Genomic DNA, 13,587 nt, shown 5'->3' on the forward strand with positions numbered 1-13,587 from the left:
CCACATGGGTACAATGTGTGAAGCCCATTTCTGGTGTCCCCCGCCGTGATGTTGCTGGAATATTGCTAAAAGCGGCGTAAAACCAAACTCAGTCAGTCAGTCTATCCTCAACGGATGGCTTACATTCGCGGGTTTATTTAGGCCTAAATTAATTAGGCATATTGATACATTTAACTCCTTTCCTTCAAATAAATTTGCCCTTGGAGCTCAAGACTGTTGCTATCAAGTGCGCCCAGTATGCTGTGTCACGTGAAAAGTCGAGTGAAAACTAAATTTCTTCAAGTTTTCCCCTAACGTCTAGCGCGATGTAACTAAACTACTGTTCAAAGCGGTGGTAGACAAGACTCACTCACTCATGAAGAGAGCGACAGGTACAATGAGAATTGCACACCACACTACAATACATTAAGCTGTACAGAGCAGGAGTTTCCCGTTGACAAAACTAGCATAAAGCTGTTGGAAGCACGACTTCCCATTTCAGAAAACAGTATTCTTTCATTAATATATTTCAGCTCCTTGGGGTCGCCAGAGTACGATCCCAGCACTCAATGCTTGTTTCAAGGGACTGTTAAATGAAGACTGAAAGTCAAATTGATTGTGGCGTGGATCGGTACTCATGATATCGACCACCAGGTTTTGTTTTAACCACCTGGTCCTGGAGTATTCATTCAGTTACCATTTGTTGACATAGCGGTTAAATGTGTTTTAAGTTCAACGAGCTCTTAATCGCTTGGGAAGAAACGTGTGCCACAGTGAAAGCATATTCGTATTTCATGAGTTGCTGTCTATTTATAGAGTTCTACGTGAACGGATACCATCCACCGGGTCAGCTTAACGTCATGCAGCTGTAATGCCTTTAAATTTTAACCAAGACGATGACAATACTTATATAGTATGACCAGAAAATATTGAGAATTTTAGGAATATATTTAATTGGATTTCTAGTATAAACAACCTTGACCAGCTATCAAGTGCTTGGTTTCATTCAAGAGAGACAACTCCGTTCATCCTTTTTCATTAGTTTGTGAAGAGTTATCCCCCTTTGTTTGCTTAATAGCAGACGACATTTTCAGTGATCTTCAGTATGGATGATTTAGAGAAGAGGAAGTTGATTTTAGAGTATTATAACACGGACATCAGATCAGCTAAAGTGATTTCAAGTAGAACAGTTTCTAGGTTTGCCAGCACTATGCCTTGTTCGTTGGTTTCATCACTGTGGTATACGTATCACACCACTTCCGGGTCATCACTTCCGGGTTGCCCAAATCATGATGGCACGCTTTGATTTAACGGGAATACAGTTAAAAGCGGTCCTACACCAAACTGTCGCATTTGCTCATGCAATCGAGTCACAGCTATACCCTGGAATTAATGATACCTGAATTTTAATATAACTTTATTAACATAAATGCCCCTTCTGTCTAGGACGCACTCAACCATAAAACATAACCTATTATGATATACAGCTTCTTGTCAGTCACTAACAGTTAATTGACGATTACAATTCAATTACAAAGGGGCACACATTACAAGAATTAAAAACAAATGAGAGTTATCTCCCCTAGACTTGTGACAACAGTCTGCGGGCACCAGGATGAGAACAGGTAGATTAGATCCACATGGTCAAGCTCAGTAATGAGTGGTGAGTGAGTTTAGTTTTACGCCGCTTTTAGCAATATTCCAGCAATGTCACGGGGGCGACCCCAGAAATGGGCTTCACACATTGTACCCATGTGGGGAATCGAACCCGAGTCTTCGGCGTGACGAGCGAACGCTTTAACCACTAGGCTACCTAACCGCCGTGTCAGGCTCAGTACCTCTTTGTCATGGAACGATCCCGGGTTAAAGCTGAATCCAAGAGGTTACAAAGAGGATTGGATGGCCAGGGTCGGGAACGTTGCCCACAATTCCAATATTTGATGACTGGTCCAGACACGACTATTTTCAGGCAATCGAATCATTGGCGGACTATTAGTGATACTGTCGTTAAGGGCATTCATTTACTCACTCAGGGACCGCCTCCGTGGTGTAGTGGTTAGAGCGTCCGCCCGGAGAGCGGGAGGTCGCGGGTTCGATCCCCGACCGCGTCATACCAAAAGACGTTAAAATATGGTACTTGTTGGTCCCTGCCTGGCGCTCGGCATTAATGGGTACAACAAGGGCTGGTCGGCTCGGAGTCAGTATAATGTGTCTGAGTGGGGTATTCATGCTTCACTGCGGCATAGTATCTCAGTGGGCTAGCACTATAAAACCAGCTTCAGTCTGGGCTAGTACAAGCAGCCGCACATACACATACACACGCATGCACGTCGTCATATGAGCGAAATATTCTCAAGCACGACGTTAAACCCAATTTCACCTCACCTCACTCACTGAGGACATGATTCATATGTGACGATATTTCGTATTTGTCGATTTATTGTCCAAAATATGAACTTTTGTAGGTAGAGGTTAGGTACATTGGATTTGCTCCACCGTATATTTTAAATGTTTACGTCAATTCTGTTCGCTGATAATCTTGATTACTTAACTAGAACACTGAGGTTTTAAAAACACGACAGATTAAGCATAATCGTCAACGCCGTGTTTCTGGTAGGACGCGCAAGAGCGTAAGTGTAAACAGTGTTGTTCTATTTGTCATCTACTTCATTTTATTTCCCTTGTTAAAAGTAGCAGGGGTAGTGTTAGGACATCCTTGGCATTAATTCCAGTCTTTAGTTAAAATATACATGCACTGACCAACCGATCTGAGTGTAATTGTTGTTTTCAATTGGTCACATAAAGAGGAAACAACCACTTGTGATAGGTTTTCCTCGGGAACCAATGTTTTGTGACATTATCCGTTCATCGTTTGTACACCGATGTACCTGGGTATACCAATATAGACACATCATGTCAAATGTAACTGTTGTTTCGTATTGTCAAAGACTCGTCAACATCGGGGTTAGAATTGGTCTTTAGCAACACAAGCTTGTCGTAAGACTAACGGGATCGGATGGTCAGGCTCTCTGAAGTGGTTGACACATGTCATCGTATCCCAGTTGCGTACATTGATGCTCATGCTGTTGATCACTGGATTGTTTGGTCCAGACCGCCGCAATATAGTGTGTCGCTAAACAACAACAACAACAACAACAGCAACAACAGCAACACCAACAAAGACCAAACATCGTATTGTACCAATGTACATAAGTCAAGTGCAACTGTTCTATTGGTCACACGGGGCAGTGGGGTAGCCTACTGGTTAAAGCGTTGGCTCGTCACGCCGAAGACCCGGGTTCGAATCCCCACATGGGCACAATGTGTGAAGCCCATTTCTGGTGCCCCCCCGCCGTGATGTTGCTGGAATATTGCTAAAGGCGGGGTAAAACCAAACTCAGTCAGTCAGTCTATTGGTCACGGGGCGGTGGGGTAGCCTAATGGATAAAACGTTTGCTCGTCACGCCCCATGATATTGCTGGAATATTGCTAAAAGCGGCGTTAAACTATACTCACTCTATTGGTTACCAGGGCAACATATGTAGCTTTATGCTCCATTCCTTCCAGACACCATGCCTCAACTGTTCCTGGGAATCCTGCTGCTGGTCAGGTAAGGCCTGTCACCATCTCGCCATTCCAATTGATGAAAATCTCCTTTGGGTTTTTTGAACATAACTGCACCAGTGCCACAGTCGACTAAAATGGGGCTCAAACTTTCATGTCCTGGTTGATGAAGTTCCCGCTACATCCTTGTGGTCTATAAATACCCAAATGTGGATGCAATATAAGGATGTGTCATCAAGCCATGAACCAATGGTTTGTTGCATCCAAATATGGTTATTTACAGACCACAACGATGCAGATGCAACGTCTATGTAGTGGAGTCCACCATCCAAAAATTCATTCTCAGTAGAGAGTTGTAGGTGCTTGTTTTCTTTGACTGCTGAAATGTTTACCCGTTGGTTCAGAAAAGAACACATTGGACTTCCAAAGAGCATTTCTCAGATCATTCTAATTTGAAACGAAATGATAGCACTGTCTTCTTGAGCTTTGCCTTGTAATACACTTTGCCTACCCGCATATAACGGAAGGTGCACTGGATGTTGTGTAGTTGTTGCTGCTGTTGCTGTTGTTGCCCACACATTTTTTGTACATCTCCCAGATAAAATAAAGCCTGTCATTTTGTGTCTGACAGAAAATAACAGAAAACAACAACAATATACCCCCACCCACCCCAAACATAAGAAGGAAAAAAACCCCCTAAAAATAAGCAACAACAAAACAAAATTAAAAAACAAACCTGGAACAATTTCCAAAATGCCGCCTTTTTCATTCTTTATTCTTTGTGATAATACAGGAAATTGTCGTTTCAGCCCTATCTTCGCTCAGAACTACGACCAAATATGGCTAGACATGAACCCAAATGGCGGGGATCTCACTCCGGACGAGATCGGGCTGTTCTTCCGGTCGATGATGAGACCACGTACGTACATGTGCACTTACTGTTAAAAAACCACACACCTGTGTAACATTGTGAAACAACGTCTCGTGCGGTCATCGACTGACCATTCAACTGTACATGGCGCTTTTCTTACAAGGGGGTCAACTAAACCGGAGAGCCGCAGCAATGATCACGTAACAAGGAGATGCGCCGGCAAACCATATTTTTACTTTCCTCAAAGGCAAAGCGTGTGAATAAATATTTGAAATCGATGGTAAACACGGTGTTTAAATGTCGTGTTCAGCTATATACTAGTATTCCCCCTTGGTATTACAAAGCCGCAGACGACCAATGAAAACTGTAAAATGAAATGAACGTTTGCAGCAATCTGATTGGCTGATAACCGATGTGCACTGACAGTCGAATCTCCACACTCCGGCACAGCGATGGCTCAACATAACATCACTGCCACAGGCTAATTTGCATATCACGTGACCGGACTTTTTTCTTGTTTTTAATCAAACGCTCATATTCATAATAAGAAGAGACTGGACTCACGAAAGCTTTTCGGCACTCTCTTCATAATGTTTTACATTGTTACATATATATTCTTCCACAACTGCGACAGTATGGTCTATGACAGTACATATTTAGATATCAAACTGGCTGCATCGTTTGCTCTCCATCAGCTTCGATGACAGCACGTGGAGCCGTACAACCTATGTAAACAAAGGATCGCTACGCAAATCGAAATAGTGTTACATGTTTTAGGATATTTTCTCAATTAAACTAAACCATTCCATCAAAGATGTTTAATTAGTTGTGTAGACTCGTCAAAAATAAAAGAGTTGAGAAATATGTAAATTATATTGAATGGACGGTGCAAGATGTGACGAATCGTCACATTTTTCTGGCCTGTGGCAGAGATACTATGCTGGCTTGCCGCATGGAACTCTGGGTAGGAGAGTGTCGAATCTCGGCTACGTTAAGCCCGAGTCACACCAAAGTAGTTCTTTTAGTACGTCCTGCCCCGTCCACACAATAATTTTAAAATGGGCTCGAACGGGACAGAACGTGTTACGTACGTCTATCTCGTCTTTACCCCGTCCCCATACAGTTGGTATTACATTCAGACTGGGTAAACTTGCCCGTTCACTCCTTGAGGACAACGTTTTCAAGCAGTTCAATCCCGTCCTCAGTCAGATTTTATCCGTTCTGAACTGGACCTATCTCGTTCTTAATACGCACAACCCCGTTCTAACTCGTTCTTAACTCGACCAACTCGTTTTCAGGCAGTTCTTCCCGTTCGTTCAAGACGTTCATCAACCGGTGTGTGTGAGTGTGTGTGTGTGTGTGAGAGAGAGAGAGAGAGAGAGAGAGAGAGAGAGAGAGAGAGAGAGAGAGAGAGAGAGAGAGAGAGAGAGAGAGAGAGAGAGAGAGAGAGAGAGAGAGAGAGAGAGAGAGTGTGTGTGTGTTGTAGGGATTCTCAAGACATTGTAGAAGGGCTCATGATCATGAAGGTAGAACACATGAGTTGATGTCCCACAGCTGTTCGCCTCTCAGGTTTAGGCCTGTTCTTCACCCAAGTTCTCGTTGTTTTCCTCCTTTCTTGCTCTACCAACTCATTGTACTCTTGCTCTGCTTCCAATAAATTTTGCAGGAAACCAGCATTCAACATATTGACAACTGAAACAATCTCTACCCCAAATAACGAACATGTTAAAAACGCATGTATTTGTACCCTACCTTGTCACATCGTACGGCGCACGGTGTTGACGTAGTAAGAACTGCGTGAGAACTACGTAAACGTACAGTTAACGAGTAGAACGTAATGAGGACCCATTGCGAACTTTTAGATCCGTATAGAAACGTAGTACGAACTTCTGCAGATCAATTCATTTTGTTTTGAACATTTTTGCACGGAATAGCAACTAAGGACGTGATGAGGTCGAGTTAGGTCTGTCTGCGAACGGTGTGGACGTGGTGGAAACTGTGTACAAACGTATTGCCATTGATGACCCACTGCACTACGTCCGCACACGTCCCCAGATTGAAGTACGGCAATTACGTTCGTAGTACGGCAAGTACTCGTTTCAAGTACGTTGTCACTCCGTCCAATTTTAGAAAGGGTAGAACGGTGTACATGTTCAACGTTCTGGAGCACGCTTCCAACCTAGCCCGTCCATACAGTTCTTAAACAGACTGTAAACAGGTGCCACTACGTCTAGTCCGTTCGCACACAACTCGAGCCCGATCCGAACATGTTTCAAGAACGTGCTGAGAACGGGATTGGTGCTATGGACTAATTACTGCGAAAAGATATTTAGTCTTTTTCTTGATAAGTTTTCATTTCTTTGTCACTGATAACCTGTCATTCCATATCTATTAGAGCAGCTTCCACTTTTTCAGTCAACTAATCACGCAAAGTCAGGTATCAGGGAAACACCCGACGTCGTCAATGGAACACGACGCCTTCGCTCTTGTCATGATACAACTTAAATAATAAGCCGCTCCCTAATCTCGTGTAATATCGCATGCAATGAAGGCTCCCTGAGCACATGTGTTTGACGCCGGCCATGTTATGAGTCGCCAGATTGTCCAGGTCAGTGTGTACCTGTCCAAAGGGAACTATGACGAATAAACCGAATGAATTGGAAGCCTCTCATGTTATCACAGCTCTCGACAGTGACGTCATACCATTCACAACCGTTAGAGCTCATACAGAGAGGAAGGACTGTGGACTGTCGTAGATTAAATATCGATACATATCATGTTTCTTCTCCTTTACTGTGTGTTTTTAACACATATCGTCCAAACAAAACAGTAGCTTCGCTTTCATCGTCGCGGTAGTTATTTCCGAGCTGGTTCCCGGCTCCCTTTGTGCGTCGTTAACTTTCACCAAATCTATATTGCTATGAGAGACGGGGCCCAGCGTACGGTCCTTACAATTTCGAGAGGCAACGAGATTAAAATTACCCCTTGAACTGAGTATACGGTCGTTAGAAATATGCCGTCCAATCATGCGTCTTTGGCGTTCCACTATTTGTGTTCCTTAATGGTAATTACAAAAATGACCGCCGCGTGGTGTAGTGGTTAGAGTGTCCGCCCGGAGAGCGGAAGGTCGCGGGTTCGATCCCCGACCGCGTCATACCAAAAGACGTTAAAATATGGTACTTGTTGGTCCCTGCCTGGCACTCGGCATTAATGGGTACAACAAGGACTGGTCGGCTCGGAGTCAGTATATGTCTGAGTGGGGTATTCATGCTTCACTACGGCATGGTATCTCAGTGGGCTAGCACTATAAAACCAGCTTAAGCTAGTACAAGCAGCCGCACATACACATACACCCGCATGCACGTCGTCATATAAGCGAAATATTCTCAAGCACGACGATAAACCCAATTTCACCTCACCCCAATTACAAAAACTTCATAACAAATTCCAAGAATGTTCCTTACGTCTAGTAACAAATACCCATCATATTACTCTTCCAAGTAGGGGAACTTCATTTTTAATATATATATCGGAGGCAATGAATGTTGATGTGTTAATAAATAATAATACTTCCTTTTGACCATAGTTGATTGTTCAGTAATCGCTCTTGAAAGAAGGGTTGGTGTATGACGTGAAATTTGCATGTGTAAGATTTTCATTTTTGAAACAAAAAAAAACCCGGCTAGGAACAAACACTAACAACTGTGTGATGTAAGGTGAAAATCAAGAATGACACCCCATGCACGTGTACGGGGCTACTGCGTTGTGCACGTTTATCTCATGCTTTGTTTAGGGGTGGTGATAAAGAGAAATGGTGGTGCGTTCATAAGATGTCTGTCTTTGAAACGTTTGTTAACGCTTATACTTCCTATCCACATTGAAAGTTCAGGTTCCACTACCTTATTTGAAGATCATATAAAAAGTATATATGTTTACTTCAGAACGCAACGATGCGGGTAAACATCACTCCAAAGACTCGTTATACAGACTTCCAAATTGAGTGAATCCAGTTTCTGGTATGGCCTTCAGTAATGTATTGCTAAAATGTTAATACAAGCGGCAAAACCCAAATACAAGCACCTGTTATTACAGCACCTGGCGTCAACGACGTGACGGCTCTGACACGGTCAGACTTCAAGTACGTCTGGATGCCAGCCTACCAGGACACGGAGAAGATTGCTGACGGGCTGTTCTCCTACTTTGACGGTCACAAGGATGAAATCATCGATGGACAAGACCTGCTCCCTATGATGAACATTGGTGACACTAACGGTAGGTATGTGGAAGCTAAGGGTAGGTGTATGGACACAAAGGGTAGGTGTATGGACACAAAGGGTAGGTGTATGGACGCTAAGGGTAGGTGTATGGACACTAATGGTAGGTATGTGATGGCTAAGGGTAAGTGTATCGAAGCTAAGGGTAGGTGTATGGACACAAAGGGTAGGTGTATGGACACAAAGGGTAGGTGTATGGACACAAAGGGTAGATGTATGGACGCTAAGGGTAGGTGTATGGACACTAATGGTAGGTATGTGATAGCTAAGGGTAAGTGTATCGAAGCTAAGGGTAGGTGTATGGACACAAAGGGTAGGTGTATGGACGCTAAGGGTAGGTGTATGGACACAAAGGGTAGGTGTATGGACACAAAGGGTAGGTGTATGGACGCTAAGGGTAGGTGTATGGACACTAACGGTAGGTATGTGATAGCTAAGGGTAAGTGTATGGAAGCTAAGGGTAGGTGTATGGACACAAAGGGTAGGTGTATGGACGCTAAGGGTAGGTGTATGGACACAAAGGGTAGGTGTATGGACACTAAGGGTAGGTGTATGAACACAAAGGGTAGGTGTATGAACACAAAGGGTAGGTGTATAGACACAAAGGGTAGGTATGTGGAAGCTAAGGGTAGGTGTATGGACACAAGGGGCAGGTGTATGAACACTAAGGGTAGGTGTATGAACACAAGGGGTAGGTGTATGGACACTAGGGGTAGGTGTATGGACCCAAAGGGTAGGCGTATGGACACTAAGGGTAGGCGTATGAACAGAAAGGGTAGGCGTATGAACACAAAAGGGTAGGTGCATGGACACAAAAGGTAGGTGTATGGACGCTAAGGGTAGGCGTATGAACACAAAGGGTAGGTGTAAGTATGGACACAAAGGGTAGGTGTATGGACACAAAGGGTAGGTGTATGGACGCTAAGGGTACGGGTATGGACACCAACGTACGTATATGAACGCTTATGGTAGGTGAATGGATGTAGAAGGTTGGTGCATGGACGCCATGGACAGGGGCATGGATGCCAAGGGTAAGTACATGACCGCAAATGGTATCCGTATGAACGCCAGTGGTAGATATATGCCGTATTTGAATTGTTTTGGACCTGTGAAGATCCGGCTTAGAATTGGTCTTCAGTAACCCATGCATGTCATAAGAGGCAACTAACGGAATCGGGTGGTCAGGCTCGCTGACTTGGTTGACACATGTCGTCGTATCCCAATTGCGTAGATCGATGTTCATGCTGTTGATCCCTGGATTGTCTGGTCCAGACTCGATTATTTAATATTGCTGAGTGCGGTGTTAAACAATAAACAAGCTGTAATATCGCTGATGGCGTAAAATAACATTTGGTCAAGAATTTGAGGGTCCCTGTTAACCGTGTCCAAACACTAAATTTGCTGACCGATCACTCAGACGATGTGAAGGGCACTGCTGTGTGAGTGAGTGAGTGACTATGGTTTTATGCCGCTATTAGCAACATTCCAGAAATATCACGGCGGGGAACACCAGAAATGGGCCTCACACATTGTACCCATGTGGAGAATCCAACCTGGGTGTTCAGCGTGACGAGCGGACGCTTCAACCACTAAGCTACCCTACCGCGCCTACTGTCGTGTGAGGCAAACAACACAAGCCTTTGTCATGAAACTGGTACTACCGACAGGGCAGGACTTGGTTACCCTTTCCGCTACCACCTGGTGTTACCATTGATCTTCTACTAATATACACTCATATAACTGTCAATGACAATGCTATTTTGTCATTTACGCACGATTGAATATGTTTCGTCGGACATTTGACCTATTTTGGTTATATTGGTTATTTTTTAGCTGACGCTTTGGTTCCTTTAATGCTTTATACATTTAGGGCTGCGCAATATAACCGGTTTACCGGTATTTACCGGTTCAGACATGAAAACGATACGTATTGCGATACGCTGATCGAAAACCGGTATTTTGACATGCATTCGGAAAACTTCGTAACACTCGGAAAACTTCGGATATTTCCGTTTTTTGAATTGTTCTTTTAGTGCCAAATGTTACTTACATTTTTATTTTGTCATGATTAAAAGTTTTTATAAATGGTTAATCAATCAGTGATTTTGTTTTATAATCAAGCATCAACTCGATTATAAGTAGTTTTTGTTAAAAAAATAATCCTTGCAATACATATCGCAATATATGCTTCCGCATCGCAATATATCGCAATATGAAAATTCTCTGCAATACCCACCCCTATATACATTGTTCCTTGTATGGTTACTATTGCATACACTGCCGCCATATACATTCCACCAGTCTTCGACCCGTGAAGATCCGCGTAGATCGATGCTCATGCTGTTGATCACCGGATTGTCTGGTCCAGAATGGATTATGTACAAACCGGCTCTCTATAGTTGGAATATTGCTGTGTGCGGCGTACAGCTGTCACTCACTCACTAATCCATACAAAGCGTATACCTTGCTCTGTTCTAAATTTTAGCTGACGGCGTTCTCAGCAGAGCAGAGTTTAATGGATATATGGATCTTGTAAGTACAGAGTAATAATTCACTGTAACCCTTTATGTGCCCTTTGTTGGTACCACGGTTAAATTGGGGTCGGGCTCCTTGACGTTCCCCGTGTAGGACGAATGCTTTGATCGCTGTTCTCCCATTGAGTCCCGAATCGGTTCCAACCAGTATGTACCAAGTATATACCCGTGAACATACGGGTTAGAATTGGTCTTCAGGAACCCAAGCTTGTCGTAAGAGGCAACTCACACGATCGTGTGGTCAGGCTCACTGACTTGGTTGACACATGTCATCGTATCCCAGTTGCTTAGATCAAAGCTCATGCTGTTGATCACTGGATTGTCTGGTGCTGACTCGATTAGTTACGGACAGCCGCCATATAGGTGAAATGTTGCTGAGTGCGGCGTAAATCTAAACAACAGATATATATTGAATGCTTCTCCCACGGCCACTCATCACTTTGAGAGTGAGTGAGTTAACAATATCCCATCATGCCGTGTCAGATTAGTAGTGTTGGAAAGTATGGAGTTTCTAAAATTACGAAATTGAGGTGTTTTTCTTAATATTCATATCTTACACCACGGAGGCGGTCCTCGGCGAAGGTATCTAACGTTAACCACTGTGGTAAAACCCGCCGTATGGTGTTGATGTACCTAGAACCAGAATAGGGACAACCCGGGATTCGAACCCACGAACCCACGGTTTTGACGTGAACAGATGCCATAGGAAAATGGTCACTACACACTGGGAAATGCATGTATGGAAATTGAATATGTACATTTTCTTTCCGAGTGTAAAATTCTCATACTGATTCTCAGTATATGTACACGTGTTTATGTTTAGGCTTACGCTTATGCTGAGAATCAACGTTTGTTGCCTGGCAACAATGCCAATGGTCAAGCCCACCAGCAGCAGCACCAGAATCACCACCACAACAACCACCACCTTCACCAAGGGAAGCCATTCTTTGGATAAGACGTGTATTTATTAAATAAAGGTTTAATCGGCTTCAAAAGAATATTTCGTTTTAAAATAATTATCCCTCTGATAGAGTGATGAAATTGGGGTTTACGCCGCTTTCAGCAATATTCCAGCAGTATCACGGCGTGGGACACCAGAAATGGGCTTTACACATTGTACCCATGTAGGGAATCGAACCCGGGTCTTCGGCGTGAAGAGCCAACGCTTTAACCACTAGGCTACTCCACCGCCCCCTATGATAAATTGTTGCTTCGTATTTGATAAACCAGTTGTGCTTTAAATTTAGAGACATTTATTTGAAGACTTGACGTCAGAATATTTGACATAGTTGCCCAACTGTGAAGGGGCGATGGTGTAGTCTAGTATTTGCTCGTCACGCCGAAGATCCGATAAGCCACTTATGATTCCCAGTTAACTGTGGTTCCAAACTAAAATAACATCTTGACATAAAAAAAAACATTCTTGAAACTTTCACTACAATTTTGGATACTTCCAGTAAGTGAGTAAGTATATTGCACAGTAAAAAACAACATGGTTTCTAGTGCATCGTAAAACTAAACTCGTTCACTCACACACTCAAAATGTACCGTGCATTTGAAGTTTCTGCTCGTTCTATGAATCAAATACGATTTGATCATTCTGACGTCAAGAATCATGTTAGAGATCTTCAGAAACCCAGTGTTGGTCTAAAACTAGTCACTCTTGCTGACTTAGCGGATACATGTCATCGTATTCAATTTGCATGGATCTAAGCTCATTTCGTCTGAAGCACACACCCTTGATCTTTCTGAATACTCATGTTGCGTTATGTCGATCATAATTAGGAGATAAACATCATGTGTTGGCGAATTTCCGGGTGTTATTGAGTATTTGAAGCACGGGAATATTTCATTTGAAACCTCCGGCATATTCCCGTGCTTCAAATACTCAATAACACCCGGAAATTCGCCAACACATGATGTTTATCGACATTGTAAACACAAAAGTAAACGGAAAGGTCGACACACGTTTTTCGTGTCTGCTCTCATTGACATCGAGTACGGGTACAGCAGTGAAATGTCATCAGACGGCCGTTTCGGCTGTCTCCCATGGTAGCATCTGGAACTGCTCATTTGTGACGTCATTCGGACTTTACGTCACAATATGATTTAAATGACGTCATCACAGCTGACGACGTAACAATACAATGGTGTGAGCGATGTTTGTATGTATTAATACGCAGAGAATTTTCGGGAATCAAATACCATTTGATCACGTTTTTCAACCAATCAGATTAAAGAACACAGTGACGTTTGGTTTACAGTATTTATTTAAACACGATAACAGGTTTCAAAAAGCCGCTCAACTTGCACATAATTTACACATAACTAGACAAACAGTACCCAGAAGGAAACATTATTTTGT

At 43.2% G+C, this 13,587-nt stretch overlaps 1 protein-coding gene across 1 annotated transcript; it reads left to right on the forward strand.

Annotated features, from left to right (window-relative positions):
* The first annotated feature begins 2,503 nt into the window (after positions 1 to 2,503).
* LOC124262179 lies at positions 2,504 to 12,217 on the forward strand. Its single transcript, XM_046696632.1, has 6 exons — positions 2,504 to 2,609; positions 3,547 to 3,589; positions 4,353 to 4,462; positions 8,507 to 8,686; positions 11,174 to 11,220; positions 12,046 to 12,217. The coding sequence occupies exons 2-6, from the start codon at positions 3,552 to 3,554 to the stop codon at positions 12,175 to 12,177; spliced, it is 507 nt and encodes a 168-aa protein (XP_046552588.1). The 5' UTR covers positions 2,504 to 2,609; positions 3,547 to 3,551; the 3' UTR covers positions 12,178 to 12,217.
* Positions 12,218 to 13,587: the final 1,370 nt, after the last annotated feature.

Source organism: Haliotis rubra, unplaced genomic scaffold (assembly GCF_003918875.1).
Source record: "Haliotis rubra isolate DU_JTF1 unplaced genomic scaffold, ASM391887v1 Scf826, whole genome shotgun sequence".
Lineage (NCBI taxonomy): Eukaryota > Metazoa > Mollusca > Gastropoda > Lepetellida > Haliotidae > Haliotis > Haliotis rubra.

Coding starts and splice junctions, on each gene's coding strand:
- LOC124262179 (XM_046696632.1), top strand. CDS start 3,552: ATGCCTCAACTGTTCCTGGGAATCCTGCTGCTGGTCAG. Junction 4,463..8,506: donor CCGGTCGATGATGAGACCAC/GTACGTACATGT, acceptor CTGTTATTACAG/CACCTGGCGTCAACGACGTG. Junction 8,687..11,173: donor GAACATTGGTGACACTAACG/GTAGGTATGTGG, acceptor TCTAAATTTTAG/CTGACGGCGTTCTCAGCAGA.